Source organism: Camponotus floridanus, unplaced genomic scaffold, assembly GCF_003227725.1.
Source record: "Camponotus floridanus strain SB8 unplaced genomic scaffold, Cflo_v7.5 scaffold8, whole genome shotgun sequence".
NCBI classification, from domain to species: domain Eukaryota; kingdom Metazoa; phylum Arthropoda; class Insecta; order Hymenoptera; family Formicidae; genus Camponotus; species Camponotus floridanus.
The window spans coordinates 2098777-2126517 of record NW_020229849.1 but is presented as its reverse complement, the minus strand read 5'-3'; the positions used below and the strand labels follow the sequence as shown (position 1 = coordinate 2126517).

Here is a 27741-nt window from a genome sequence, read left to right as displayed (position 1 = left end):
GATAGTTATTGCGATCGTCCGGCTTGCGTCGAACATTTTGCAGTTTTCGAATTCGTAAAATTTTTAGAATCGAGGGCGTGCCAATCTGACACGATTTCGTTTCAAGCGCGTTATTTATTAGAAAAAAAATTCTTTTTTTACGAATATCCGGCATGATTGCGCGCATTTAATGTCGTAGAAAATTCCCCTTTATATACAGCCGGAATAAAACTTGCAGTTTATATAAGGCAGGTCGATGCTTAGATTGCACGATTAATGATTGGCGAACACGAAACTCATGTGGAGACTCGCGATATTTTTTTAAGATTCTTGTAAAATCTTTACAAATAGTTTTATACATAATTTAATGTTAGTTCCTGTATTTCTCTCATTTTTTTAACAGTTATTGAATCAGCAGTCGAATAAGTGTTTTAGAAAAAAGCGTTTTATGTTGTATAATATATGAATATATATAATTCACAAATTTTTATAAAATTATTTTATATGATTTATCATTAACACAATTCATGAAAAGAAAATGAATAAAAGCTCGAATTAATTCGTTAATATCAATGTTAATTAATATGCCTCACGCGCGTATTTTTCGAGACTCGGCGATGATTCGCTTCAATTAGATAACAATAATTAATCGAGACAATAGTGCGAGCAATATTCTATTGACAAGTATATTCCTGACTGTTGTAACGTATAAATGAATACAAGGCAGCATTCGTCTCTTTCGTACTGTCCGAACACAGTATTATCATTTCGTTTGCATAAGAGATGAAAATAAAATCACAACTCTATATTTTCCCACATAAAAAGTATCCGCATCTCGTGTAGATCTATCAACCTACTCTTTAGTGCATTATACAAAATTATATTTTGCAATATTTATTAAAAAGAAAAAAAAAGAGACAACATATCCCAAAGCGACCTAAGATACTTCAAGTTCTCCTGGCATTTTCAAACAAAGATAACTTTCGAGACAAGAAGATGCAATGGTCAGAAGGTTGAAAGTTCTCCGGGATAGAGCGCATCGAAGTTAGAAGAACGCGTCTTCTCCTGGTGTAGTTTAAAAACGATAACGTAAGCCTCTCATTCACACTCTAGAAGATGGGAAAAAGTAAGGATCTAGAGAAGGGAAACAAAGGGGAGGCTCGCCAAATCGATCGTTTCGCGCCGATGTCCGTCGCCCTTATCTTCGGGGACGACGCCGCGAACTCGCTTATCACAATCTGCGTATGGCGTACATGAGCCTTACAAAAAATACAATACTTGTGCGCTCGCGACTTTTGTATGTATATCACAGACGACCCAGCGCACCGTCGTGTCGCGGCCCCGTCGCGCTAGACGCGCATCGCTACTACTTGCCCTCTCGTCCCGCCGCGCGATTTTCGCGGGATGTTAAAGGAGAGAGAACCTAAAAAGGAGGATGTCGATACACCGGTGCAAACCGCGCGCGGGGCGAACGTGAAACTGGGACGACGGAAATTCGATTCGACGGCCTCGCACGAAAAAACATCCTCCGTTATAAATATACTATCGCTAAAGTTCAAGTCGCAAAGATTCAAAGTGCCAAGTTGAAGATTTTAATAATCGCGATACATGTATTTTGCAGCCCTTTCGAGAGGCTATTTTCGAAAAATTATCAGTCTCGAGAACAGATTTTTATTTTTTTATTTTTTTTTTTCTAGAATTTTAATTTAATTCCGACATCCAGCGAATGAACATGTTGCATATTTAATATACCATAGCTTGATGAAATGTATATGAATAATGTTAAGAATTATATAATCTAATATATTAATCGCGAATCTATAATATTGATCGCGAATCAAAAGATAGAAAATTCAATTACACACAGAATTTTGCAGAAAAGTGGTTTTCTTTGGCACATTTGACACTACTCGGCTCTGATCGATCGTTGAATATTAATAAATATTAATTTATAATTGTACATCGTAAATACGATTTTATCCGCATAAGAATCGAGCTGCCAACGCTTGGGAAAGACATAGAAATAGACTCGTTGTATGTCTTGACGTATGATAACGTGTTGGAAAGGGAAGCAAATGGAAATGTGGAAAGCACAAGAGATTCTATCCTGGTCGAATACACATTATTCGCGCTTAAGTATTCGATGTGCTTTTTTTCATCTTCCACGCATCTTTCGCTCTCACTTCGTCCCGCAGTCTTCCATTATCTTCTTCTCCTTCTCTTCTATTCCAGAATCTCCCTCTCTCCCTATATTCGTTCTCGCCTGCATCTCGCATTCTCCCCTCGTTTCTTGTTCTTTCTGTCATTCATCCCCATTCATTCTCTTACAACGCTCGCTCTCAACAATAACAATCGAATATGAATTAGAAAAATAACATTATATCGTAGACAACAATTGGTTACAATGTATATAATATATATATATATATGTACCGGTAATAGTGGTGTGCTTATTTTTTTACACACAATACTTTTTTTTTATATTCCCCGTTATTTAAAGCGTGCCAATGACGTGGGGCGCCGCGCTAAATGGCTCGTAAAACACTACAATTAATTCGTCGTCTCATAATCGTCGTCTGTTTAACTTGGTCGATCGATCGTCGATCACGGATCGGCGCTCGCGATCGATGGGGATCGGATTCAGGTGGGAGATTCACGCTTTTGTACCAACGGCCGTTTATATAATACATGTAATATATATATCGAACGCACTTTTTTTTTTTTTTTTTCGAGAACGCGGCTTCGACGCGCGATTTATGCGCATCGCAATTGCAGGCAATATCACGATCGATTTTATTCAATGGATGCGTAAGACTATATCCCGCAACTGACATCGATGCCCGTTTCATTTTCAACGTACGCGCAAAAAGGTTGAAATGAGAGAGATTCATAAAAACAGAATTTCGTATTTTCTTATTCATTATTTAGCTTATAATTGTAATCTTAATGTAAAACTTGTGAGAATTATTTTATTTTATGGAATATTTCAGATAATAAAAATATTGCAACAGCGTCTTATAATTTTTTTATATCGAAAAATGATAACAATAATAACAAAATTAATTTCTTCGTAAGATCTAGCGTTAACAAGTTTCCTCCGAAATAATTCTCGACTCCTTTCTATTTCCTCACTTTTAATTTTATCGTCATTACGGACTTGCTCGGCTTTAAATCGAGACACGAGTGTAAATTCCGTTACGCGCGCGTATCAAAGATTCGCGAGATATTGTTTTCACGCGTTGCTCCAAGTTCTCTTAATTAATTAATTAATTAGTTAGTTAACCGAAGAGCCGGAGGGTCTCGCGGACACATTCTTCGCTTATGCGCGACAGCGCCCAGCGTCAATGGAAAATTCGTGGACAGATTTCGAGACGGCATACGACATTATTCTTGATTTCCCTCGCTGTATCTCTTCTCTCTCGCTCCACCCTTTCTTTCTTCCTCTTACCTCGACCGCGTAAACGCGCATCATTCCCCGTCGTCTGCCATTTACACGAATGTGTTTGGTTAATAAGCTAACATGTACTAGCTACAGTAAATCCTAATTACGGCTTGTACGACAGACATTTATGTATATATAATATATATAATATATATATAATATTTGTGTATGTCGCGCGCGCGTAAATATTATATACAGTACCGGTCAAAAGTGTCGCATCTCAATTATAGAAACGGGAAAGTCGTTACTTTAATGGGCAAAACATATGTAAATATTATTAACTTATATTTTATTATTTTAATATTTCATATTTAATATTTGATATTTTTTATATTTTATTATTTTATTGTTTTAATTTTACATGAAATTTTTCAAGTTAGCCTCCCTAGTAGCCTACCGGATTTTAATCCGGCATAACTGTGGGATGAATTTAATAGAAGTAGCCGAAAAATGCGATTTATTAATCAGAAACAACTATGAGAATATTTGCAAAGATGCTGTAATCAAATATCAGTAACAACTTAAAATAAATTGTTATCGAAAACACCAAGAATATATGCGGCAGAAAACAAAGGGTGGCTGATTTTGGAGAATCAAAAATTTAATATTTCTGTTATTAATTATAATTTCTAATTTTTGCGATATATAAAAGCATAAAATATAATAGTAATAAACTTGGTAATATTTATATTTTTATTCATTAAAGTAACGCGATTTCTCTGTTTTTATTAGTGATACAATACTTTTGAGCGATAGTGTATATAAAATATTTGTGTATGTATATATATACGTAATATATAATATTCATATATATATATATATATATATATATATATATATATATATATTACAGTTAGATTGCTCATTGTCAATTCATCGGTTTATCACATTTAGTACAAGTTGAAAAATATCTCTAACATCCACGCGCGGCGACGCGAACACGTTTCTGTGGACGAGTCGCGCGTTCGCGACACCGCTTTGTATAATGATTATCATTAATTATACTAATTATTAAATTACAATTAATTATCTAACGGTAGGTAGGTACGACAAACAATTATGATAGTACGGCCAAGACTTATTAGTTTTTCTCGCGACGGCAAAGTGATTGCAAAATCGACTTTCGTTATTAAAGTTAAACGCGGAATCCTCCATTATATATATATCACGGAGCCTTTCCTTTATCGCCGATTTCTCGGGAAATATCTAGGGCGGATTGTACGTAATTATTTCAGCAAAATTACTCGACAAAATTCAGAGATAGTCTCAAAATCTTGACATCACTTACGAAGACGTAGATGAAATCATATATGACATAATATATTTTTACATATTTAAAAATTTTTCTGAAAAAAAAATGTTTAACATATATTTTATGTTTTTTTTAAATATATAAAATATAAATATGTGAGATAATATTATAAATTATAATCGATAATAAAGTGAAAAAATATGTGAAAAAGTTAATATAAAAATGTATATAATAAATATATATAATTATTATTCTAAATAAGATGCCTTTCAACTGGTTGATATTTTTTTGTTAAATGGATCGGTATAGATTTAAAGAGAAAGTAAGCTTTGTCGTCCATTATTGCTAAAGCAGCGGTACATAGTAGATGGGTTTAATATCGCGACGATTAATTTTGCTGAAAATTCTAAGTGCAAATTACGTGGAATATAACGTACCGGAATACTTTTTATTTTTAAATCTCCCTCTTTGCAATCACGTCGATGAAAAAAAGGTTCCGAATTTATTTAGGCTATTACACAGATCGAGGCTCTAAACGCTTAACTTTTTCCTTTTTATTTTTTTTATGTATTTTTTTTCGCTTTAAATCTCTTTAGAATAGACACCGAAGACACCGAGAAAGACTCGAAGGAAGTTTCGAAAAAGGAGATAAAGTCCGTTCGGCTAATTAGGTTCGAAAATGTCTGACTATTATAACAAGTCGAGCTATGCTACTGTCTACTATCGCTTTGCGCCCTACACACGTGTTAATGTAACGCTTTCGTTTCATCTTCTTCTTTATTTTCTTCTTTTTTCTGTTTTTTCTTTTTTATCTTTTTCTATAACCTACCTAGTCATTCCGTACGGACGGACCGACGGACGCCGAGGATTGAGCAAACTGTTATTGCACGGAACGCGTGAAAATCGAAACACTCCCGAAAATTCCCCCCCTCCCCTTTTTTTACGTTCTACGAGCTAGCCGCGGATTCGCTAGAGAAGAGCCTGCATTGCCTAATTTCGCGCCTTCTATGAGGTCTGTGAACTTTTTTCTACTCGGAAGTACAAGTCTGAATATCTCAGAGAAATCGGATTTTCTGAAATGTCTCGATGAAGTTTCAAATAATCCCATATATAAGACTTTTTGTTTGAGCAAAGTACAGTTAGAATTGACTGAAAAATGAAATTTTGTGTGTGTATGTTTATTTATTTATACATATTTAAAATTTATATATAATTTCTGTCAAAAAAATATTTAGACTCTTTGTATTAAGTGACTAATAGGGGATCTGCTAAAATTTTCCCTGAGAAAAAGTTTTAAAAAGATTTTAAACGAGCGTATATATATAATATATATAAGAAATACTTTAAACTTGTTGAATCTCCCTGAAAGAAATTGTTAATAATTTTAAATTAAATGGAAATTATTGCAAATATTACGATAGAAAACAATAACCGGTATAGGCATTTTAACCCTTAAGATATCGAATATTTCTCCTACACATTTCTCGACATCTCTTCAACGATTCACGAGATGAGCGCATCTCAAGACGGTATCGCGAGGACGGTTCCTCGCTGCAAAACACGTAAATCATTCATATCGTTAGGACAATCGGAACATCGATATTTTCCAGACTGGCAAGAGAGACGGGTTCTCTTGTGACGGGTACGCGAAAGTACGCAATGGAGGATTTTCTGGCGTGAATTGGATCACTCCCTAACCGGAGGTCTCTATCGATCAAACATTAACGGCGAGAGACCTTCTTGCAGCTTCCTATCTAAATACACTTAGCATATATCCTCGGAACATATAGATAAACCATTAAAAACATTGTATATGTTCCTATCTACTTATATACAATATATAGATATAATGTTTGTATATCGTAACCATATTAATATAATATTAATTACATATATATATATATATATACGATTAGAGTAAATAATTAATCCTTATGCGTATATCACATCTGATCGTTCAGTCAGTATAGGAAGACCCTCGCCTCGCCATCGACACACGCAAAAACCCGTTTAATATACGTGCCCTAATGTGTCTCCTTTCCCTTTAATGCTTCATCTCTCTCTCTCTCTTTCTTTCTAAGGATTCTGAAATTTGTCGCCTCGTTACACAACCTCTTTTCACTTCAATCTCACTTCTTTCTCTCCTCTTCGTGTCCTCTTTTTTTCTCGCTCTTCCAACATGTTAAACTAGTATCCCCTCCCCCCATAAGTAGCTACTATCTAAACAGACATTTAAGTTTTGGTAAAAACCTGAAATCGCCATCGAATATCAATATAATACACTTATTATGTACTTATAGTATAAATATAGGAACATTCATTAAATATATTTTCATATATATATATATATAATATTATCGCGTCATATATATATATATTTATGTATTAATTTATCTATATATATTTTATAGAGAATCTGCATATATACAAATATATGTGTATGTGTGTATACATATATATTTGTATATATATTTATATATATTACTTGGTGTTGCTATATAACTTTAAACGTGGTTTAAAATGCCCAATATATTCCATAACGCCTGAACCATGGTTAGTCCATATTTTCGAGGGAAATTCACGACGCGATGAAACCAAGCATATGTCCAAACGAGCTAAATATCGATTAAAGGAAAAAGGTCGCGAACCGATAAATAGACGGCAGATATCGATTATTTTTTGAGATTCTTTCCGAGGTCCTTTCTTGCTCCTTTTCGTGTCCAGAAATACATAACGTCGCGTTGGGTCGAACCTCGCAATGCTCGACACACGCTTTCTCGACACTATATATAGGCCATAAAAGAGACGGATTTTAATGGATCGCGGTGCCTGTGTGTATATAAATACGTTCGTAAATATATGTATATAATATAAGTATCTCTCACTCCCCTTAGTTAAATTATACAAAATATCGTTTGTGTGCGATATATCGGGCGATCCGATCGTCCGACCCCGCGACGTTTTCGATGATCGAGGAATTCAGAACGAGGATTTAATCTATATTTTTTAATTTAATTTTCCCCATTTTTTTCAAAAATTAAGTTTTTAAGAGATTTTTGAAAAAGTTATACTTAATGAAAACAATCGAAATTGATATTATCTCAATGAGTTATTCAATATCGATGACATGTATAAATCTGAAAATGTGGCTTTTATATGACAATAAGCAGGATGCAATTTTTCGTGTCTACAGCGTCGAAAAAAATTGAATATTATATTCTTGAAATCTTGAATTAATATCTCCCATACTTTTATATCGAACTAGAAAAATCGAGTGTCGCAATCCTCGATTTATACGATCGAACATCAAAGGATAATCGCGAAAAACAAAAGTTTGCTGGTCTGTGCTTTATATGATAACGAAATTATACTAATTTAATTTATCCGACCAATTTTTTAGAAACGCATCGAAGGCTAAATCAAAAAATTGCGATCGAGCCGCAAGATTTGAAATTTCCGCATCACATTGCAATTGCGGTACCGTAATTGGCATTACTATCACTGAATGCTCTGTAAAATATGGGTTGAATTAACCCTTGAAATATCAACATTAAGAATTTTATTTTTACGAATTCTTTTTTAATATTAAAATTGTCTTCACTAAGAGATATAATTCTGTAATTTTTATTTCTCATAAAAATATATATTTTAAGGAGAGAGGGAAAAGAGAAAAAAATATAAATATATATGCACGATTATAATAACATAAATCGATTCCAAAACGTCTGTAATGAAAGCTATCTAGTGTGCTTTTGGAATAATTCATGCACGTGTATAAAGTAGCTCCTTTTTATTTTTATTAATGGACGCGCGAAATGGAGAGAAGGTCTGGCATATTCCCAGGATTAACCCGGAACTCTCGAAGCGTCCCGTAGACATTCGTACGTCCTGACATCGCGATATCGCCAGCCTGAAAGTACAAACCGTAGCGATGCGAGTCAAAAACTATCCGCGATCGTCTCGCACACGCCTGGGGCGCGGCGATAAATATATTATCCCGCCATACACATATTCGGTAGGTAGATAGGTAGCTCGCTACACGTTTTACCGGAGTTCGATTGAAAGACGACTGGCTATCACGCGAGGTAACGTGCGATGCGGCGAGTCGCGCACACGCCGCGCGCGTCGCGATTAATTGATTCCCGGAATTCGATGTAAGTTGGAGCGAGACTGCAAACGAGTCCGCACGAGACTCGATATCCGCGATGTATATACGTATATATCCTCCGTCCGTGTCGATTTGCCCGATCTTCGGCGTGTTCTCTATCGATTCTAGCTCGAAACTAGCCGCGATGTTCTATTCTGCGCGTTTATGACATTTGTCGATAGGGTTTACAAATATAGCGGCAAACCGATGTAATTTTTGCATAATCGATATTTATAAATATCGTCCTTAATCTCTTTAATTATTTGAGTATATATAAACTGATTAAAAATTAAAAAAAAATTATTATATCACGTGTGTCGAGAGAATTTTGCGATGTTAATTTCACCGATATTTTCGTTGACTTTTTTTCAAATATACTATCGATAAAATAATATGTTGGTATATATAACTTGACTTGGAGAATCTTGGATTTAGTAATATTGCAATTTGCAATATTATACGTGATGGATTAGATTAAATAATCAATATGCCTCATGACAAATGGCATTGTGGCATATAGTACAGAACACCATTCCGGCACGTTAAACTATCTCGAAGCGATTCGTAGCTGAAAATAAATACGGTTATATCACGCGAATTGGAGAATTTTTCGATGGTAACGAAACGGTTGCGGTTTTATCACATACAGGATTCAAATTGTAATTACGTATTGTAGAAAATATTCTTCCGCGCTCGCATTTATGATCCGTGTACATATATAAGCGATAAAAAATTTTAATCGGCCTTATCACAATGCAATTACTCAGTCCCGGACTCCAATTAATTGTGAGAAAAGTGACTAGTAGTCTCTGGTACAATATTATAATTATCCTGTATTACAATACTAAATGACTGGCACACATTGCTAAAATATCACATTGTATAATCGTTACTTTAAGGTACCTTCGTATTTACGCGATCGTGTGTATCCTTAAAAGAATATATACACATTCCCGATGATTTATCAAGAACGAGGGGAAAGAATCGCGGCGGTTCTAATATCGACCTGTCTCGAGAATACGCTTCCTCTCTCTTCCAGTGTCAGTTAATTCGACAAAGCGACGGTTAGCCCATCCGAAGAGAGTCGCGCTATCGTCTACAAAATACAATTAATACGGTAACTAGGAGTAACAACGAATTCCGTTGTAACGTTCCGTTGTAAACGAGATTAAATTGTCCGCGTACTATTACTATTTAGCGTTATTACGCTCGAACGCAAACAACACTATGTCCGATGGTGCTTCCGGTGGTGGTTTAATTCGGGACGTACTTTCATTCGTTCCCATCTTCCGCTACGAACGGACAACCGAATTCGGAAAGCGGCGAACGTTTCCGAAATTGCATCCTGCAACGCAGGATACGACTGCGTTTTCTCGCCTCGCTATTCTCTACTTTGCTACGGAATTATCGTTTGGCACTGTCGCTATCGTCGCTAGTCTGTCGCGATTCGGGTCGTAAGCAACGGAAATTACGCGATTCTTCGCGATACAATTACAAATTCTCAATCTTCTCTGATGAAATCGCATCGCGAAAGCACCCAAGATTCTCGAGATTGCAAAGCTCCAAGGATCAAAGGGCTCATTGATTGTGAAATCATGGATCTTCAAATCTGAAAAATTTACAATTCGAACATCGCGCGTCAAATCTCATTCTAGAGTATTAAAAGTAAAATAATACATAAAACATGTCATATTAAAATGTGTGTTTAAAAAATAATATCTCAATAATGCTCAGCCTTCTACGCAATGCAAAAACTTTTTCAAAACGTTTTTAATTTGTAATATTATTCAAGTTAAAATTACTGTAAAAATATTTTTTAAACACGTCTATCAATTATAATTATTATTAATCATCGAAAAGAAAATTAGTAGGATCAGCTTCTCTCTCTCAGAGTCGAATAAACATAACGATACAAATAATATCGATGTATCACATTTTGTTGCTTCGAAAAAGCTCTCGATATAAGATTCGACTTTAGAGTTAAAACAAAAAAAATGTCCGATTTACGGCGAAGCGATTTGCGGTTTTCCTCGGTTAGCTCACGGCGAATCCGACGTGGGCAGTGGAAATGGAACGCTAGTGGGCGGACATTGGACAATTGGACTAACGATCGGGGCGTCAGGCGTCATGGAACTGTTTTCTTTAATCTTCTAATCCACGCTCCTCGAGCTCGAACGTGCGAGGACCACATATATATGTCCGGCTTATTAGGGCGGACGAGTATGTATGTATGTATGTACGTAATATATATGTATATTATATATATATATGGTGAATCGACCAAGAAAGTGGGAAATTAAAACGATGCGAATGCGAGCGAGTTGTCCCGCCGCAATTTCTCGTTGACATTCGTTGGACACGTTTCTCTTAATAAAATCTCGACGCGATGGTCGCACCACCGACCACGGACGAGAATATCGACATATTATTTAATCATTAAATTACATCCTTATTAAGAGACGGTATAATAATACGGTAATTACGGACTAAATTGGCCTATCGCAGCACCGGGCCGGTCTTGGAGGGAAATTGAATTTTCGCCCGACGGAATAGATTCTCTTCTCTCTGTCTCTCTCTCTTTCCTTCTCACTTTCTCTCTCTCTCTCTCTCTCTCGATCTATTTCTCTCTCTTCGCGAAACAGTTCCTTCTTTTGGCACGGTAGATATTAGCTGGCAATGTAGAGCTTTTTGTCGACTCTTTTCTCCTCGCCGTGTTTCGTCTTCACGTTTTTCGTCTCTCGAGGTACCGGCCGGCCGGCATCTAGCGATCAACCCTATTCGTTAGATAGCACCTTCGTTATTCAACTTCGTTTCGCGTACTTTCGAGAGTGCGCGAGAGTACACAGAGTAGCAAGTACACTATAGGTATATCACTTAAGGGCTAAGTAAGTGTTCTGACCAAGTGGAGGGATCCGGCCTCGTAAACGATCCTTCGAGTTTGCTCAAGTTTCTCTAAGAAACGCCTCTCATCGTTTCTATCTATCTATCTCTCTCTCTCTTTCTCTCTCTCTCTCTTCTTATACCTCTCGTAATGAGATCGCACAATCGGACTTGATTTATGAAGTGGTCGAAAGTTAAAGCTACTTACGAGACCGATCCCAAGAGAATGAGCCGGCCACTCTCGTTCTGCGCTCGCGCATGACTGGACAGCGTGTCGTTATTGTATATGTACGTAGGTATATATCGCGTATATACACATATATCAATATCTAGGAGAGTGGATAGCGACTGCAAGTGGAGAGGACTTTTGGAAGGACCGAATGTAGACCGTGCAACAAGACGCTACTTCGCGGCTCCCGACGACAAACCTAAATCGCGCTGGTGTCTCTGACGCGGGAGAAACGAAAGATATATAGATATCGTATATTATTGCTATCCGCATCATCAAGGAAAGGATTATTCATTCGTTCATTCGAGAATTCAAAGGCACCGGCAACGCTTTCCGGGAGGTTTGCCCTCCCGATCGGTGCCAACGTCGAACACGTCGTTTTACACGGATGATGATCGCGGAAACAGCTGCTCAACAAATAATTTAATCCTCCATGGATTCTCCCCATGGAGAAACAAAAATTGTCAAAACAAAAAATGTATCCCGTTTTTAAGAGAAAATTTTTTATTTTTTTATTTTTAATTTTTAAAGATTCTATTCACTTCTCGAAATCAATAATGAGTATATAATTGCACATCTATGTGTGTGTATTTTAATAATCTTAATAAATAACTTATTTTTTGAAAAAAAAAAATAATAATTTCCTTAATATCGAAGCTTAGGACATCTCCCGATATCGCATATCGATACTTTAAACCTTCAGTTCTTTTATCGCGATATGATTCGAACGAGAATTATTCCTTTTTTATTTTATTCCTTTCTCATGTTTGCTCGCGACAAAAAGTAGATTAATAAAATAGGCCAGAAACTGCCTAGCTTTTAAAAAGTTCATCACGAAAAGTCGTTTGCGTGCCTCACTTTGCTTCTGACAACATAATCAAAGATGTCTGGAGTAGGTATTGCGGGACTTTAATAACTCGTCTCGGTTTCCATAGACACGAACATGCCGTGCACGCGTGTACGCCAATTGTCGAAAGTATATTTTTTGCGGTGAAAGGGGTGTTCCTCGAGTTAAGAAGTCCTGGAAGGTTTCAACCCACTCTTTTAACAACTCGAGAAAATTAATCTCGACGAGAAAGAGAGCTGAGAATATTTAATTAAAGAAATTTAATTTAGAGAATTCTAAATAAAAATTTAATTCAATATTTTCTTTTCCCGATTCCTTCGAAATTAATCCGTGAGTCCTCGAGAAAAGTGAATTCATTATTAGTTGAATCTCTCGGCTAATTATACGGAATAGAATATCATCCGTGTAAAAGTGAAAAAAAGGTGTCCGTCGACGTGTTCGCGTTTGCACGGAGCTCGCGTAGAGAAAAATTATCGTTATCGCCCACGCGGCATTATCATCGCGAATTATATTACATATCGGAGTACACACCGAGTATATCGAGGTTAAGCTATTACATTACAAATATATCACTTTGTCGATGGAGAGCACGAAGACGAAAAAGACAACAAAAGGAAGCCTTTGACCGTCGGCTTTCGCCCGCCGCGTCGTTGCGTTCTTTGGTTTTTTTTTTTCTTTTTCTCCCTTTGGATTTCTCATATCCCTTATCACAAGTTAGTCTCACTGTCGTATATTCCAGAAATCATCGTCAGACGTGCCGCTGGTGGATCGTAGGCGATGAGGGATCGCGCTTAATCGCGATTGTTTTACACATTATCTCTATTCTTTCCGTAATTGACGCGTCTTGTTGGGCCGGTGGCTAAGATGGATGGACCGTATTTCTTTCTCTCTCGTTTGCCTCTATTTCCTCTCAGTAGGAGTCCTTTAATTCGACGCTCCATTATTCTTCGCGAACGGACTGAGACTCGAGGGATAATTTTGCAGTGATGGACAATCAGATACTCCAAGATTTGAATTTTAATGTGCGTTATCGAAGCGTCTCTGTTGGTTAAACGTCACCGAGGATTATCGCCGCTACCATTTTGTAGTAGCTCTCGTTAGTCGGACAAGTAGACGACACGAGTTCCTATCTTTCAAGTACCATTATTAGAGAAAAGTTACGGTTGAGCGCGTAAATTGACTAGATATACTTCTTACCCGCCTGTCGCTCGATATACTTCGCAATTGAGCGGACGGTAAACGTCGTTCAATTTCGCTTACGTTCTTCGTTTTAACGCGGCATCATATTTTCGTGTGTAATTTTCCACGACGTTAACCCTCGAGAGTCGCCCGGGAGAGGAAGAGGAACATGGCTCGCTGCTCGGCTTCGAGGACACCGAGATGGTTAGTAAGCCGAGCTGCGATCGCGTTAGCGCTGATGGATGTGCGTGGTGAGGTGCTTGGAGAGATAGTCGGCCCGGGCGAAGCATTTGCCGCACATCTCGCAGTGATACGGCCGTTCGCCGGTGTGGATGCGCAGGTGCCTCGTCAGGTCGCTCTTGCCGCCGAAGGCACGGCCGCAGAACAGGCAGACGAACGGCCGTTCGCCGGTGTGCTTGCGCACGTGTAGCTTGAGGTTCTCCTTGGATCTGACGCATTTGCCGCAGAACGGGCAGGCGAAGCGACGCTCGCGCCGATCGGCCTCGCGGGTGCCACCGCGAGCGAGGCTGATGATCGCCTCGCTTGGCTCGTGCGACCGATCGTCATCGATGGCATTGTCGTCGACGTCGCCGACCTCGTTGCTGGTGCCACCGGTGCCACCGCCCCCGCCGCCCCCGCCCCCGCCGGCGCTACCACTTCCGCCGGTCCCGACGCTGATGACGGCGGGGGTCTCCGTTATCTGCACCTCCACCGCGTCGCCGGGATTCTCCTGGACGCTCGCGGTCTCCGAGACGCTCGTCTCGTCCCCGCGGACGCTCTCGGAGAACACGCCGCGCATCTCCTCGACGTCGCCTGGATTCGTGTCGCTGCCGGTCTCCACTTGGGACGGCTCGCCGGTGCTCGAGACCTGATCGCTGCGCTCGGCCTGCGCCGAGACCACCATGACGGTGCTCTGCGACTCGGGCGCGCGCTGCAGCCGCTCGAGCGCGTGATTGAGACGGTGCTTCTTAAACGATTTTAGATACCTGAACTGCATGCCGCACACGTCGCAGGTAAACAGCTTGTCGGCCGGTAGCCGCGCGCGATGATTCTGCTCGCGGTGCTTCACGTAGGCGGACCGGTAGCGGTAACGCTGGCCGCACTGCTCGCACGTGAACGGCTTGTCGTCGCTGGTCTGGCCGGCGTGTTGCAGCAACGCGTGACGCTCCAGCAGCCACGGCGACGGGAACGTCGCCAGGCAGACGCCGCAGCGACGCGCCAGTCCAGCTAGGCCGGTGAAGCCGCCGAGGATGCTGCCGCCGCTGCCACCGCTCGTCCGCTCCACGAGCGCACCCCATCCGCCCGCTTCCAGGCCGAGGGCGAGCGAGACCTGCAACAGGGACCATCGATTATCTCGTGCGTATTTATTAGAATCTTGACATTTCGATGTTGGAATAATTCATAAGCACTTTGATTAATTCTCCAATCAGCTTGAATCAATCGCAAAGGGATTAAGCAAATTATCTAAATTATACGAAATAAAAAGTCAAGCATAATTTGGATAAATATAAAGAAAAACAATAAACGGTCCAAATGATAAAAATATGAAATAAAAAACTCTAAGTAAGAGGCATAATATATTAATAATCAATTAGATATAAAATACAATGTATTAATATAAATATATTTAAAATATTTAAAATGTTTAAAAAATAAAAAACTCTTAAAAACTAAAAAACTTTTATATCTAACTGATTATTAATATAAATATATTTAAAATATATTTAAAATATTTAAAAAATAAAAGACTCTAAGTAAGAGGCATAATATATTAATAATCAGTTAGATATAAAATACAATGTATTGTATTTTATATCTATCTGATTATTAATATATTATGCCTCTTACATTATTAATATATTATACCTCTAAAATACAATACATTGTATTTTATATCTAACTGATTATTAATATATTATGCCTCTTACTTATAGTTTTTTATTTTTTAAATATTTTAAATATATTTTAAATATTATTTTTTAATAAAAAAGACTCTAAGTAAGGTACTGTATTAATAATCAGTTGGATATAAAATACAATGTATTGTATTTTATATCTAACTGATTATTAATATATTATGCCTCTTACTTAAAGTTTTTTATTTTTTAAATATTTTAAATATATTTTAAATATTATTTTTTGATAAAAAAGACTCTAAGTAAGGTACTATATTAATAATCAGTTAGATATAAAATACAATACATTGTATTTTATATCTAACTGATTATTAATATATTATGCCTCTTAGAGTTTTTTATTTTTTACGCTCTAACACCTTGCGCCACGGTCTCGTAGCCCTTCAATTTTTATTTCGTATCTTTATCATTTGGACCGTTTATTGTTTTTCTTAATATTTATCCAAATTATGCTTGACATGACTCCAATAATTGGAGAGATTCTAGATTTCGAGAAGTCGTTCGTAATTTGATAAATTCTGTCGAGCAAGATTTTTTTCCGGTTTTTCGTAAACGCCTCATTCGTCTCTTCGAATGCAGCGCGATGGCGCGCCGCAGCAGGTATCTCGGGAATTGTTTCACGCTCGAATAGAAGATTATGAAGTATGCACTTACCCTTTGTAGCGCGCGGACGCGGCTTGCGATAGCGATAAACAATCCCTACGGCATAATGTCGCTCTGGGTTTCACGCGAGATTGGATATACGATCGGGAATTGTCGGGTATACGTGTAAAGATAGGCGTAAGGATGCATACGTTATACGCATTGTACGCAGACGTATTGTTAACACAAACAGTTTGCAGCTTTTATTTCACAAATTGTTAATTTACAACTATGATATGCATTCGTTCGTCTAAGAACCGAAACAAATCAGTTTTTATTCTTTTTTTACTTTTTTCTTTTTTTACGCCAAGCCAAATCAGTTGTGGCTATTCCGCAGGGTGATTCCGGAATGTTCAGAACGCGTTATCGATGTTGGTGGAGTTTTTTTTTTTTTTTTTTTTTTTTTTACGGACAAGAGTGTGAGCTTTTCTTCGTTCAACTTCTCTCCGAGATATCGAATTTTGCCGATTTTGTCGAAACGATTCTCGATACAGCTGAAATGTATACGTGTACACAAACGTTCGCGCGTATATAAACGTTCTCTGAATCGGTCTATTGAATCGAGACTCAGCTCATAAATTCAGGACGCACTCGCGCACGGTCGCGATCGAATCGAATGCGATCTCAGAGCTTTGCTTTCGTTTCACGCACAATTTCATTGTATTAAAAAATCCCGGATTTAAAAAAATCTTTTAACTAGAAACTAGACCATCCAACAACGATCTGAAACACACGCGTAGATCGAAACGTATCAGATGGACGGATGTGCTCTCAAATTATTCGCTCGGTTGTCATTTTGCAATCGGTCGCATCCATCTTACACGTCTCGTTGTTCCAGTGAACGCATCGCGACTTGAATATGACGCTCGATTACAATGACTCGGAGACATGATGATCTTTGATATATTTCTCTTTCATTTTTTCATTGACGAGTCGATGACGGCAAACGCACCGAGATTAGAGTCTGTCTACGATTTTTTTAAATATATAATATTTTGGGGGGGGATAAAGCGTATTGAAACAAGTATATTGGAGATAAACTTTTTGAAAAATAAAATACTTTACTTTTTTAATCGCCGCAAGAGAGACGAGGTAATCGATACAAATTTTCGTTACGTTAAGTCGTAAAGTTTTAATTAAAGTGAATCTTATAAATTATGCATCACGTTCTGACTTTGAATCTTTCTTTTATATTTTGTCAAACGCAACAATTTAAATTACTGCGATATTATTCTGCCAAAAGAATCGCGATTCGTGGAAAGACTCTGACCCGAGCGTTCTCAATCACGTAGCAAGTTAAGACATCAATCACTCTGATATCGCGAACGGTCCGTGGAAATAAACCAGGATATCCAAAAATGAGATCCATCGGTTAGCCGGTCTGTCAGTCGGTGGTTTCTTTTTTTATTCCACCGCAGCGAAGATCGCGCTTCGATAACTCACATACGTGTCCTATCGCAGCCCATAATATCTAAGATCAGCAAGGTCGCACTCGGGAGTTCCGAGTATCACGCGATATCATACACATACAAGGTGTTTGAAAAGTAGAGAAGTGCAGTTCAATAAAATGAAATATTTCGGCATGGATAATTGAAGAAAATCGTACGAGAGATTTTAATAAGAATACCTTTTCGCTGGGAAAGAAAAGATTAGAATTTTACTTTTACACGTGTAAAAGCAATTTAATATTTTTAATTAATGTGGTGATATTAATTTTTTAATTAATGTGATGATATGAAAAAGAAAAGATTTAATTTGCAATTTCTTGAAATTATGTATCTATTCCTTTTCTTATGCATTTTTGAATAAAATGACATACCAAAGTAAATACGCACAATTATATGGATATAATTTATATTCAAATGAAAAAATGAATTAATAAATCGGAATAAAATTGCGTGCATGATTTGTTGCGTGATTATAACAACATGCCATGTAGTTTTCAAACGTTTTACGCGATTGCATTTTTATTTTAAAAATATCGTTTTCCACTCGCTTTTTCTCCGAGATCTTTTACTTTTGCGAAACACAATTGATCGTTATAGAACTTCGTGATCTCTAGAGTGCGACCAAGAGAATCTCGAAACAAACGGTCGAGGCATTAAAGTCTAATTGCGTCGTTTTGGTGAAAAAATGGAACATTTGCGAATTTTCGATTAAATTAGAAATCTTCGAACGTATAAGCGGGAATTGTTAACGCTGTTGTCGATTACGTATATAAGCACGGGGATTCTCAAGTTTACTATTTCTATTTTGAGCTATGTGTAAAAAAACGCGAGTTGTATTGCTCTTAATATCCCGCGATGACTCTCGGTGCATCTCGGAGTATCGAGCGCGCGTTACCGAATGCATCGCGGGGAGATCGTAACGGCACCATTGGCGTTTGCGTTCCGTTTATAGCTCTCTCCTCCTGCATCCGCTCTCGCAAAGTCCGATAATCGAATTACTAACGCCGCGAGATAGTTTCAAGAGTCCCGATCGCAAACAAACATTTTCTCGCCAAATTCCGTCTCTCGTTCGTTTCAAGAACAACTCTTCCGCTCTTTTTTTTTTCTCCCTTCATCGACAAACTACGTGCGTACACCGCATACATTTCTCCCTGTCTTTCAAATTCCTCTCTTTTTCTATCTCACACGCACACGCATACTCGTTCTTTCTCTCTCTCTCTCTCGCTCTCTCCCTATTTCCCTTCAATATTCGATAATTAAGCGAATGGGCGTGGGTGCTTGGTGTCGAGATGTGCTAAGGTGGAATGGCATGTGGGCATCGGTTCTTTAAAAATCGGATTACACTGTGTTGTCGCTGCTTTAACAGCACGTTATTAAATCCTGGAAAAGCAAAATCTAAGATCTGGTTGGCACAAAACGAAACGAGTAGTGGTTGCCGCGGTACCGGCCGCGTCGCGTCGAAACGGACGGACGTTGCGCGGACGCCGCAACGAGTCGTTACAAGTATGAAAAATATCCCGGTAACACCGTTTAAAAAAGTTATTGCATCTGGGTAACACCTATGTTGTATAGGTACGTTTCTCTCTTGTATCGTATATTATACAAATATTGTTGTAAGTCGGTAGTACAAACGTTACTGTAGAAAACATAACAATTCGTATGTCTCTCGTATCGTTATACGGAAAGCTTAGTTAAGTGTTATACAATCTGTTAGTACTATATGCGAGATTTCGATCTACAGGGTGACTCCGAAAATATTGAACACTGCGTTGTCTCCGCGTGTGTTTTTTTTTCCTCCGTGTACGAGTGTATATAGCTTTCTCTCTCTCTCTCTTTCTCTCTCTCCCTCTCACACTCTCTCTCTCTCTCTCTTTCTCTCTTTTGTGCTCTAAATTCATTCTTTGTCTACCGGAGAATTCAGAAAAGGAATATATATATATACGTATATATGTATAAAACTCGATCGTGCTGCAATCGAGCCTCAACGGACGGACATTTGTTTTCGTCAGCGTTTCGGAAAACGTCGTGATATTTAGTTGTAAAACCGGAAGAAAGTACGTATTCGCGTATATTGTAAGTAACTTGTCATTGCAAATTACATATTACGATATCAGAGTGTAAACAATTTATCAATTTAATAGATCGTAGTAATTTAATCTCCTCAGGGATGGATCTGTTAAAATCGGAAGAAATCATTTCAAATTATTTCTCTTTTTCTTCAATTGTATTTATTCAAATATATTTTTAATTGTCGAACAAAATTTAAATGATTGAAAAATATTTTGAAAAATAATGTACGCGTTAATCAAGGATAAGATATTCGTGAAAGGATTTCGTACGTAAAACTAAACGTATGTGTGTCAATATCCCTGAAGAGATTAAAGGATTAATTCGTAAGCTCCTTTCCCTTGTGCTTGTCCGTTCGCGCATTTTTTTTCGTAAACTGTTAAAAGCCAAGTATATATGCTCGCGGAAGAAACGGGCGCGGAAATGGTGGAAATGTGCATTCGTGGGTCTCGAACGATGTGCTTACTAAGTATCGCGGTTATACAATGTTGCTTCGCAGGACAATGACAGAAACGTATGTGTCTTGGGCGCGAAATGTGCAACGGGTGCACAATATGATCGACGTCCGGCAATGCTGAAAGTTCTCGGTACTCTTAGCTTTCATTATATATTCTTTAACGCAGATATTTCGTCGACGACGGTACGTCTTAAGACTCCTGCGCCAAGGCTTCGTGTGCTTCTCTATGTAAAATAATTTTACGAAAAAATATACCTTTTTCGAATATCATTTCCCTCTCATTTTAAAATCTATACATTCCTCGACGAGAAAATTATCTCTAGACTTTTTGTACGCTTTGATTGTAAAGGACATTACGTTGCGGTGATTTAACGTATTTCGCGTATCCCGCAACTGCCCTCATCCCGATCTCACAATCCCTCCTGATACGGATCGTGGACATGGTCTTGGACTATCTCCGAGAGATACCAAATTGTTTGGCGAATATTTTTGCACGCGGACGTGCGAGATGAGAAGCATTACGCGTGCAGGCAAGATAGCAGCCTGACGTACACCACGGCGACACGCACGGCACGTACGTGTACGTACGCACACACGAGACGCGATAAATCGGTATTCATCAAACGCGGTTATCGAGCGCGTCGGCGAGCTGCACGCCCCGTAAGATATGACGTGTCGGGCGTACAATTTTTTTCTACGCTTTTTTTTACATGTACGCGGTGTACTTTGAAAAGCTCGGCCCGAGAGGGAGAAAGAGCGGCTCGACAAGGCTGAGCATGGAGATGCCAGGGGTGGAAAGGGAAGAACGCGGGGGTAGCGACAGAGAGCGAGAAAAAAAGAGAGAGAGAAAGAGAGAGAGAGAGAGAGAGAGAGAGAGAGAGAGAGAGAGAGAGAGAGAGAGACCGTGATCCTGCGCGTCGACCTTATTGGCGGAATTCCCGCGGAAGAGATCCCATTAATAACGGAGCGACAAGCAGGCACGTACCCGCGGCCCGTCGCGCGGACGTGCGGGGGAGGGGAGGGGGGAGGCAGGGGAGCGAGGGGGATGCGCGTGCTTCACGAGTCGGTATACATCGCTCTGCATCTCACCCCGCGCGTTGTGCATACACGCGCGTCTCTGTCTCTATCTCGTAGATGTGGGACACACGTGCGCGCGGGATGTGAACCCGACGGCGACGACGTCGACGTCGACGCGAGCGGGGCCGCCTGTTCTTCGCGTTGCGAAAGAAAAATTGCGAGCTTCGTGAAAAAAAAAGAGAGAGAGAGAGAGAGAATAAAAAATGCAGTCGCGGGATGACCATTAAACCAATCGATGTAATTCTACGTTCGTGTTCGATACGATGGTATTACATCGAAAGTATTAACAGCGGCATTAAACACGCGTCGTAATTTTTTTTAACGCAATAAACTGTCTCGAGACAATGTTTTCGAGATTTAACTCCTTTTTCTTTCAGCAGTTTAAATTGTCTATTGTGAGACTATGATGTGGCCAATAATATTGCCGACGCTTTCGAGTGTTGGTAGCAATTTTTTAACGCGATATATGAGCAACTTTGATTTTCTTTTGTCTCGTTCTAACAGCAAGCGATATTCAGGATTCAATAATTTCCTTATTCGTTGATTTAAAACGTGATTATCATGCAATCAATTTTATATTCGAGATATTGACAGATAATCATTAATCTATATTGATCGTAATTGACGTTTGAAAAGAGCGATAAACGAATTTGTCGATTTAATCCCCAAAAAGTCTAGTCAGAATATCGAACAGTTCTTATACATAAACAATTAAGCGCCTTTATGTGAGATTCCTCCATAAATTTCCAAATCTATTCGCAACTCTAATAATACGCAAAGTCCAACCGGTTTTTAATTCTCCCGATTTCGAAAGATGGAATATTTATAATTTCAACGCGTACCGCGTTAGTCTAAAAATCATTTCAATTTCCCATAGAAAGCACGCGTCTTCCATCCATCAAAATACATAGTCATTGCTTCTGTCATCCCGCACCAGTCGCATTATCCGCTAGCGGCGTACATTTTTTTTTTAGTCGCGTGCTCGCATGACACGCTCGCCGCAGGCATCCGAAAATCGGAATTGTACCGCTTGTAGCGGGAACGTGTCACCGGGTGACCCGATCCGCAAACTCGCGAAACGCGCACCCCGCGCGATGCCTCGAACTGGGCTAGTAGTGACAGCCGGCGCTCGCGGTAGGAGTCAGACACGGCCCGACGCGGCGGTGGTAGTAGTAGTAGTCGATCGTCCACCGTCCGTGTGTGTGTGTGTGCGGAGGCAGTAGGCGTAGGCTTTGACGCGCTCAGATCGGGAGCTTGCACATCTGCGCGATCGGCGACACACGTATACACGCTCCTTCACACACGCACGCGTGTACATACATTGGAAGCGCGCGCGACGCGATCTTGTAGGCGCACTCGTACATGTCATGCGTGTGTGTGTGTGTGTGTGTGTGTGTGTCGCATGTTGGTATCACACGCGTAGGCGTATCTACCTACCCTACGCTCGGAATCGCGCAGGTAGGCGTGACTTGGGGCGGTGCCAGGTGAAAACAACCCCTGACCTATGTTTCCTTCCCTCTCTCGTTTACCCATTTTTGTTCTCATCCTCTCTCTCTCTCTCTCCGTCTCTCTCTCTCTCTCTCTCTCTCTCTCTCTCTCTCTCTCTCTCTCTCTCTCTCTCTCTCTCTCTCTCTTCCCGTTTTTCCTTCTCTCACGCGCTCTCGGGGCACACGTGTCTTCCGAATTGATATATATATATATATATATACCGATTTTCTCTCTGTCCGCGTGTGCGTTCGGCCAACCCGCGAAAGATCGAACCGCTGTAACCGTTGCTAATCCCTCTTTCCTCCCCCTCGTGTCCTTTTTTTCCTCTGCGCCTTTTTCCTTCTCCCTTATTCTCTATCGCTCTCGAGAGTATGCGCGCACGTGCGTGTGCAGATGTATGCTAGAAGCTGCGGAGGATATCTCTCTGCCCGATCTTTTATTCACCCTTTTACCGCGCCTCTCCCTCCCACCCCCACGCGTCCTCGTGATTAAGAGATGCGCTTTGACACGCGCATCCTCCCCCCAAACGCTTAACGTAATTTTGCAATGCTCGCAAATCCGCCCCATTTTTTTTCACAATTTTCTATCGGGATAATTTTTCTACCGCACATTTCGCAAGCCCATCGATCCACGAATGCTTTTTTTCATCACAGATCATTATTCCACCTTTTATTTCACCATTCGAAACAAAAGAAAAGGTGAAGCACGAAGATATTAGGTCAAAGTGAGAGAGGGATTATTATTTATTTTTTTTCTACAAACTTCTTTTTTAAATAAGTTGATTATTTGAACTTTCCAAAAAAGGTTTCGACAACTCTTTATTTCTCGTTTATTTAAGCAAAAGATATCTTGATAATTAAAAAATAAAAAGAAAAGTTTATTTTTCATCAATAAAAATTAAATTTCAAAGCTGCGTATAAAATTGTATTTTTAATCTTACTTGAGAAATGTACTCTTGTACTAACCTAATATTTTCGTTGTCGTTCTTTCGCGCACACATGTTTATTGGTCTTTTATAAATATTATATTGATATGAATATGTGCATCTTTCAATGTGCTTGTTAGTCAGTCCGCGAGGATCGATTACATTCTTTCATTGAGATCTCGCGTCTACGGGAAGAAAAATAAAATTATTAGAATTTGAAGGCGGAGGAAATTAACATTATCGAAGTAACGTAAAATATTTTGAAAATTATAGCGGCGTAAATGAAACACAAATTATTTAAATGTCATCTCTCGTCGTTTCTCACGTTTGCAAGATGATTCGGTATTCATCACGACCGGAAGAACGGCATGCCTTGTAGGCGCATAACAGATTATTTTAGAGCTATTCAAAAAACATTTCAGCGACGATTTGTCTTTTACCGAATTTTTCACCGGATCGAAATAAATTTGATTTTGATGATATCAGTTAATGTAGCTGTGTTTGTGTCAAGCAAAATCAATGATTTAGCGAAAAATTGATCGACTCGAATCTAAATCTCCATAAATAACAGTTATCGAATATTTGCACAGTTTCGCTGCTTGTGTAGATGTAAATTTTAGTACGCGTTCCGCGTTATTCCAGTGTGAGTGATGTTTGCGAGGATTCTACATGTAGGTGAATTTTCGTCGAAAACGCGATTGTTTTACCCAGAACGACGAGTCGGGGGGGATAAAAATGGCGAAAAAGCAATGCTGCCTAATGCTAGCTCATGGATATGCGATGCGACCTTCGAAAATTGTACAAAACATGGATCACAGTAAAATAAGAGAGCACTCGTGCCCAATGTACAAACAATAAAGTATGTATATATACATATACATTTATATGTAAGGTATATATATATATACACATGTAGTCCTATCTAAGAAACTTTATCAACATGTTCTCATCGCGCTCTAAGTTCTTTTCTCTGCCTAACTTTTATCATAATGTTTATAATTATGATTAGGTGTCCCCGTAGTAATAATGCCTATGCATCTTTACATAATAAACTTTGTCTTAGTCTCTAAATATTCATCGCCTATAGTTAATTTCAGTTTAAATTACTTCCTATTCACATATTTGTCTCTATATGCTGGTGTATACAATAACTCTATATATTTGTATCACTAGTCATATTCAATATATATATATATATATATATATATATATATATGTATGTATATGTATATATATATATATTTATATGTATGTTGTGTATGTGTGTATAATATATCGTAGAATATATAATATTTTTTCTATATGCGTGTTTTATATATTTACAGAGTGTTCGCAGAGTGTTTTAGTCTATTTCACTTTCTCTCACTCACTCGTTCGCTCTCTTTCTTTCATGTTCTCTGTCTGATCTTTGTATATTGTATATTACACATATTCGCCTTTTTTCTTTTTTATTATATATATATATATATATATATATATGTATATTTATATATATGTATTTATATATCGTGTATTATGTACTAAACTATTAAAATACTAGTATAAATATCTCTTGACATATATATAATATATATTTCTTCCATATATATATATATGTATTCATTTATTCATTTATTTATTTATATATATATATATATATAGTGCAGAGAGAGGGAGGGAGAGAGAGAGAGAGAGAGAGAGAGAGCGATCGCGCGACGAAGACGCGGAAACGAATGGATGTCAATTGAAAACGATATACATAGCATCGATTACATGCGTTTCGACGTCTCCGCGTGGTTGCCTCTCCTCTCCTCTCCTCTCCTCTCCTCTCCTCTCCTCTCCTTCTCCTCCTCGTCCCTTTTTACATTTATTGCTATCGGATTCATTGCGTAGTAAGTTCTCCTGTGTGTACGTGTATGATATATTCATCTTCGCATTGTATTTCGCCTTTACGTTCCTTTTTTTTCTCCTTCTCCTTACTCGCTCACGGCGCGGCGGTTTATAGAAGAGAAGATGTTGAGCGAAGCTGGCGAATCGTCGAAATTAGCCGCTCGCGCGCGACGCAATCGTTTCACGCTTCTCTGACAAAAGGTGCGCAACAGTTTTCAATTTGCTTAGGTAATTAATCGCGATATTAATTAGAGAGTAAGGATCCTATAAGAACGAGGGAACGCGTGAAGCACCGGACGATCCGCGGTATGCCTTTTGTGCGATCAAGCGTGTAACCTTGGAAATTTGCGAGAGAGAGGCTTAGAGGCTTAAAATTATATCAGTCCGAATAACGATACCCTCATCTGCACGCTCCCTCTACAAATCTCGTTGTTGTCGTAACATCGTCTTTATCTTTATCCTCCAAATTTCGAAACTCGCGCGTAACTTTTTCCCCCCCCGTATATTTTCGCGCGGGAGATCAAATATATCATCGCGTTTGTAATTATTCGATCGGATCCAATTTCATAAAAAGCTTTAAGTAACAACTTGTCTTCACTAATTAACAGTGTGCGAGTTTTTTTTTATCTAATAAAATTTAAATTTGCGATCCCGAAACACCAATAGAGTAGATCGTGCAGATAAATCGCGACAGTCTTTCTCGCGCGACACCAGCAACATGTAAGAAGTACCCGTGACCCCTTTTTCCCCAATTCAGTCAGTCTCCTAGTAATTAGAATCTAAAATATATTTATATATATATATAATATATTATCGAGCGCGTTTTTATATATTAAATCTATAATTAAAACGTGCCAATTTTTGTCTCTCGATCGCTACATTGCATTTATCTCGTCGTTCGATCATTCGATCTTCTCTTCCATGAGCAACTACTGCGACAAGCTATTTGCTGCTCGTCGCCCCTTATCTCTCGTCTCTCAATTACGTTAATCTTAAATATTTATTACTATTGTTCTGTCTCGCGCACTTCTCTCCCCATTTTAACAGTTAATAATTATCGGCTCGGGTCAAAGGTTGAGGGCGTCTTTTGGGCGTCAATCTTGGGATTACATTCCCGAGTCTGCACCGAAGCGTTTCGACCGCTGTGATTTTTCTCCTCGTATATTCGCCAATTAATATCTTGGAGTATAATTTTTCTTATTAAAATTGATCGCAATTAGCGAAAATTTGATTGGGAGGTTATCCGATAATCAGATCGACATAATTAGACGGATAAACATTGAGCGAAATTAAAGCGGCAACTCTCTCGCCGGGAATAGTTTGTAAATTTGCACTTAGATGTACAAATTTATTACAGTGTTTCGTCGATATAACCGATAAAGAGCTCCGGGCGTCGCGTTTGCCTTTCGCATTGGATACTCGAACATCCGGCTAGCGAGATTAATCGATAATTTCAATTTTACGCGTTAAGCATAAGCTCTCATCCCCTGACCTGGTTTCAGGTTCGTGCAGACTGCCCGCTTGTCGTCGCCGTGTGAGTGCATTCGCGTAACAATACAGTCGTTCGAAACATATAAAGGAAGGCATCAACGAGTATGAGCGCCTCTATAACGCGACTTGTTTTCTATATGTACAGTAAGAGCGATTAACGCGTCTCTATATGTCTGCCTAAAAACACGCGATGATGGGAAAAATCGTTTGTTCAACTTTTACGTCGCCCGCCTCCCCCCTCCCCTCGCCGGGGTGGAGGAGGGTGCGCGCGACCGCGAAAAGGCCGAATAAAAAATATCGAAGTTCGAAATCGCGAATCTGCGAATCGGCGAATGCGTTAACGTCTATTCCTGAGATTCAACGAATAAAGGAGCGCCGCGTCGCGCCCCATCCTTCTCCGCGAGAT

At 39.0% G+C, this 27741-nt stretch overlaps 1 protein-coding gene across 5 annotated transcripts in view; it reads right to left on the bottom strand.

Moving 5' to 3' along the window:
* Positions 1 to 12574: 12574 nt before the first annotated feature.
* The window catches only part of LOC105258198 (protein bric-a-brac 1), a 71605-nt gene continuing 56438 nt past the window's right edge, over positions 12575 to 27741 (bottom strand). For all 5 annotated transcript variants that reach the window (XM_025414278.1, XM_011269322.2, XM_025414275.1 and 2 more), the window contains exon 4: positions 12575 to 15285. In XM_025414278.1, the coding sequence (XP_025270063.1) occupies positions 14185 to 15285 (1101 nt within the window). In that variant the 3' untranslated portion in view covers positions 12575 to 14184. The remainder of the gene's footprint in view (positions 15286 to 27741) is intronic.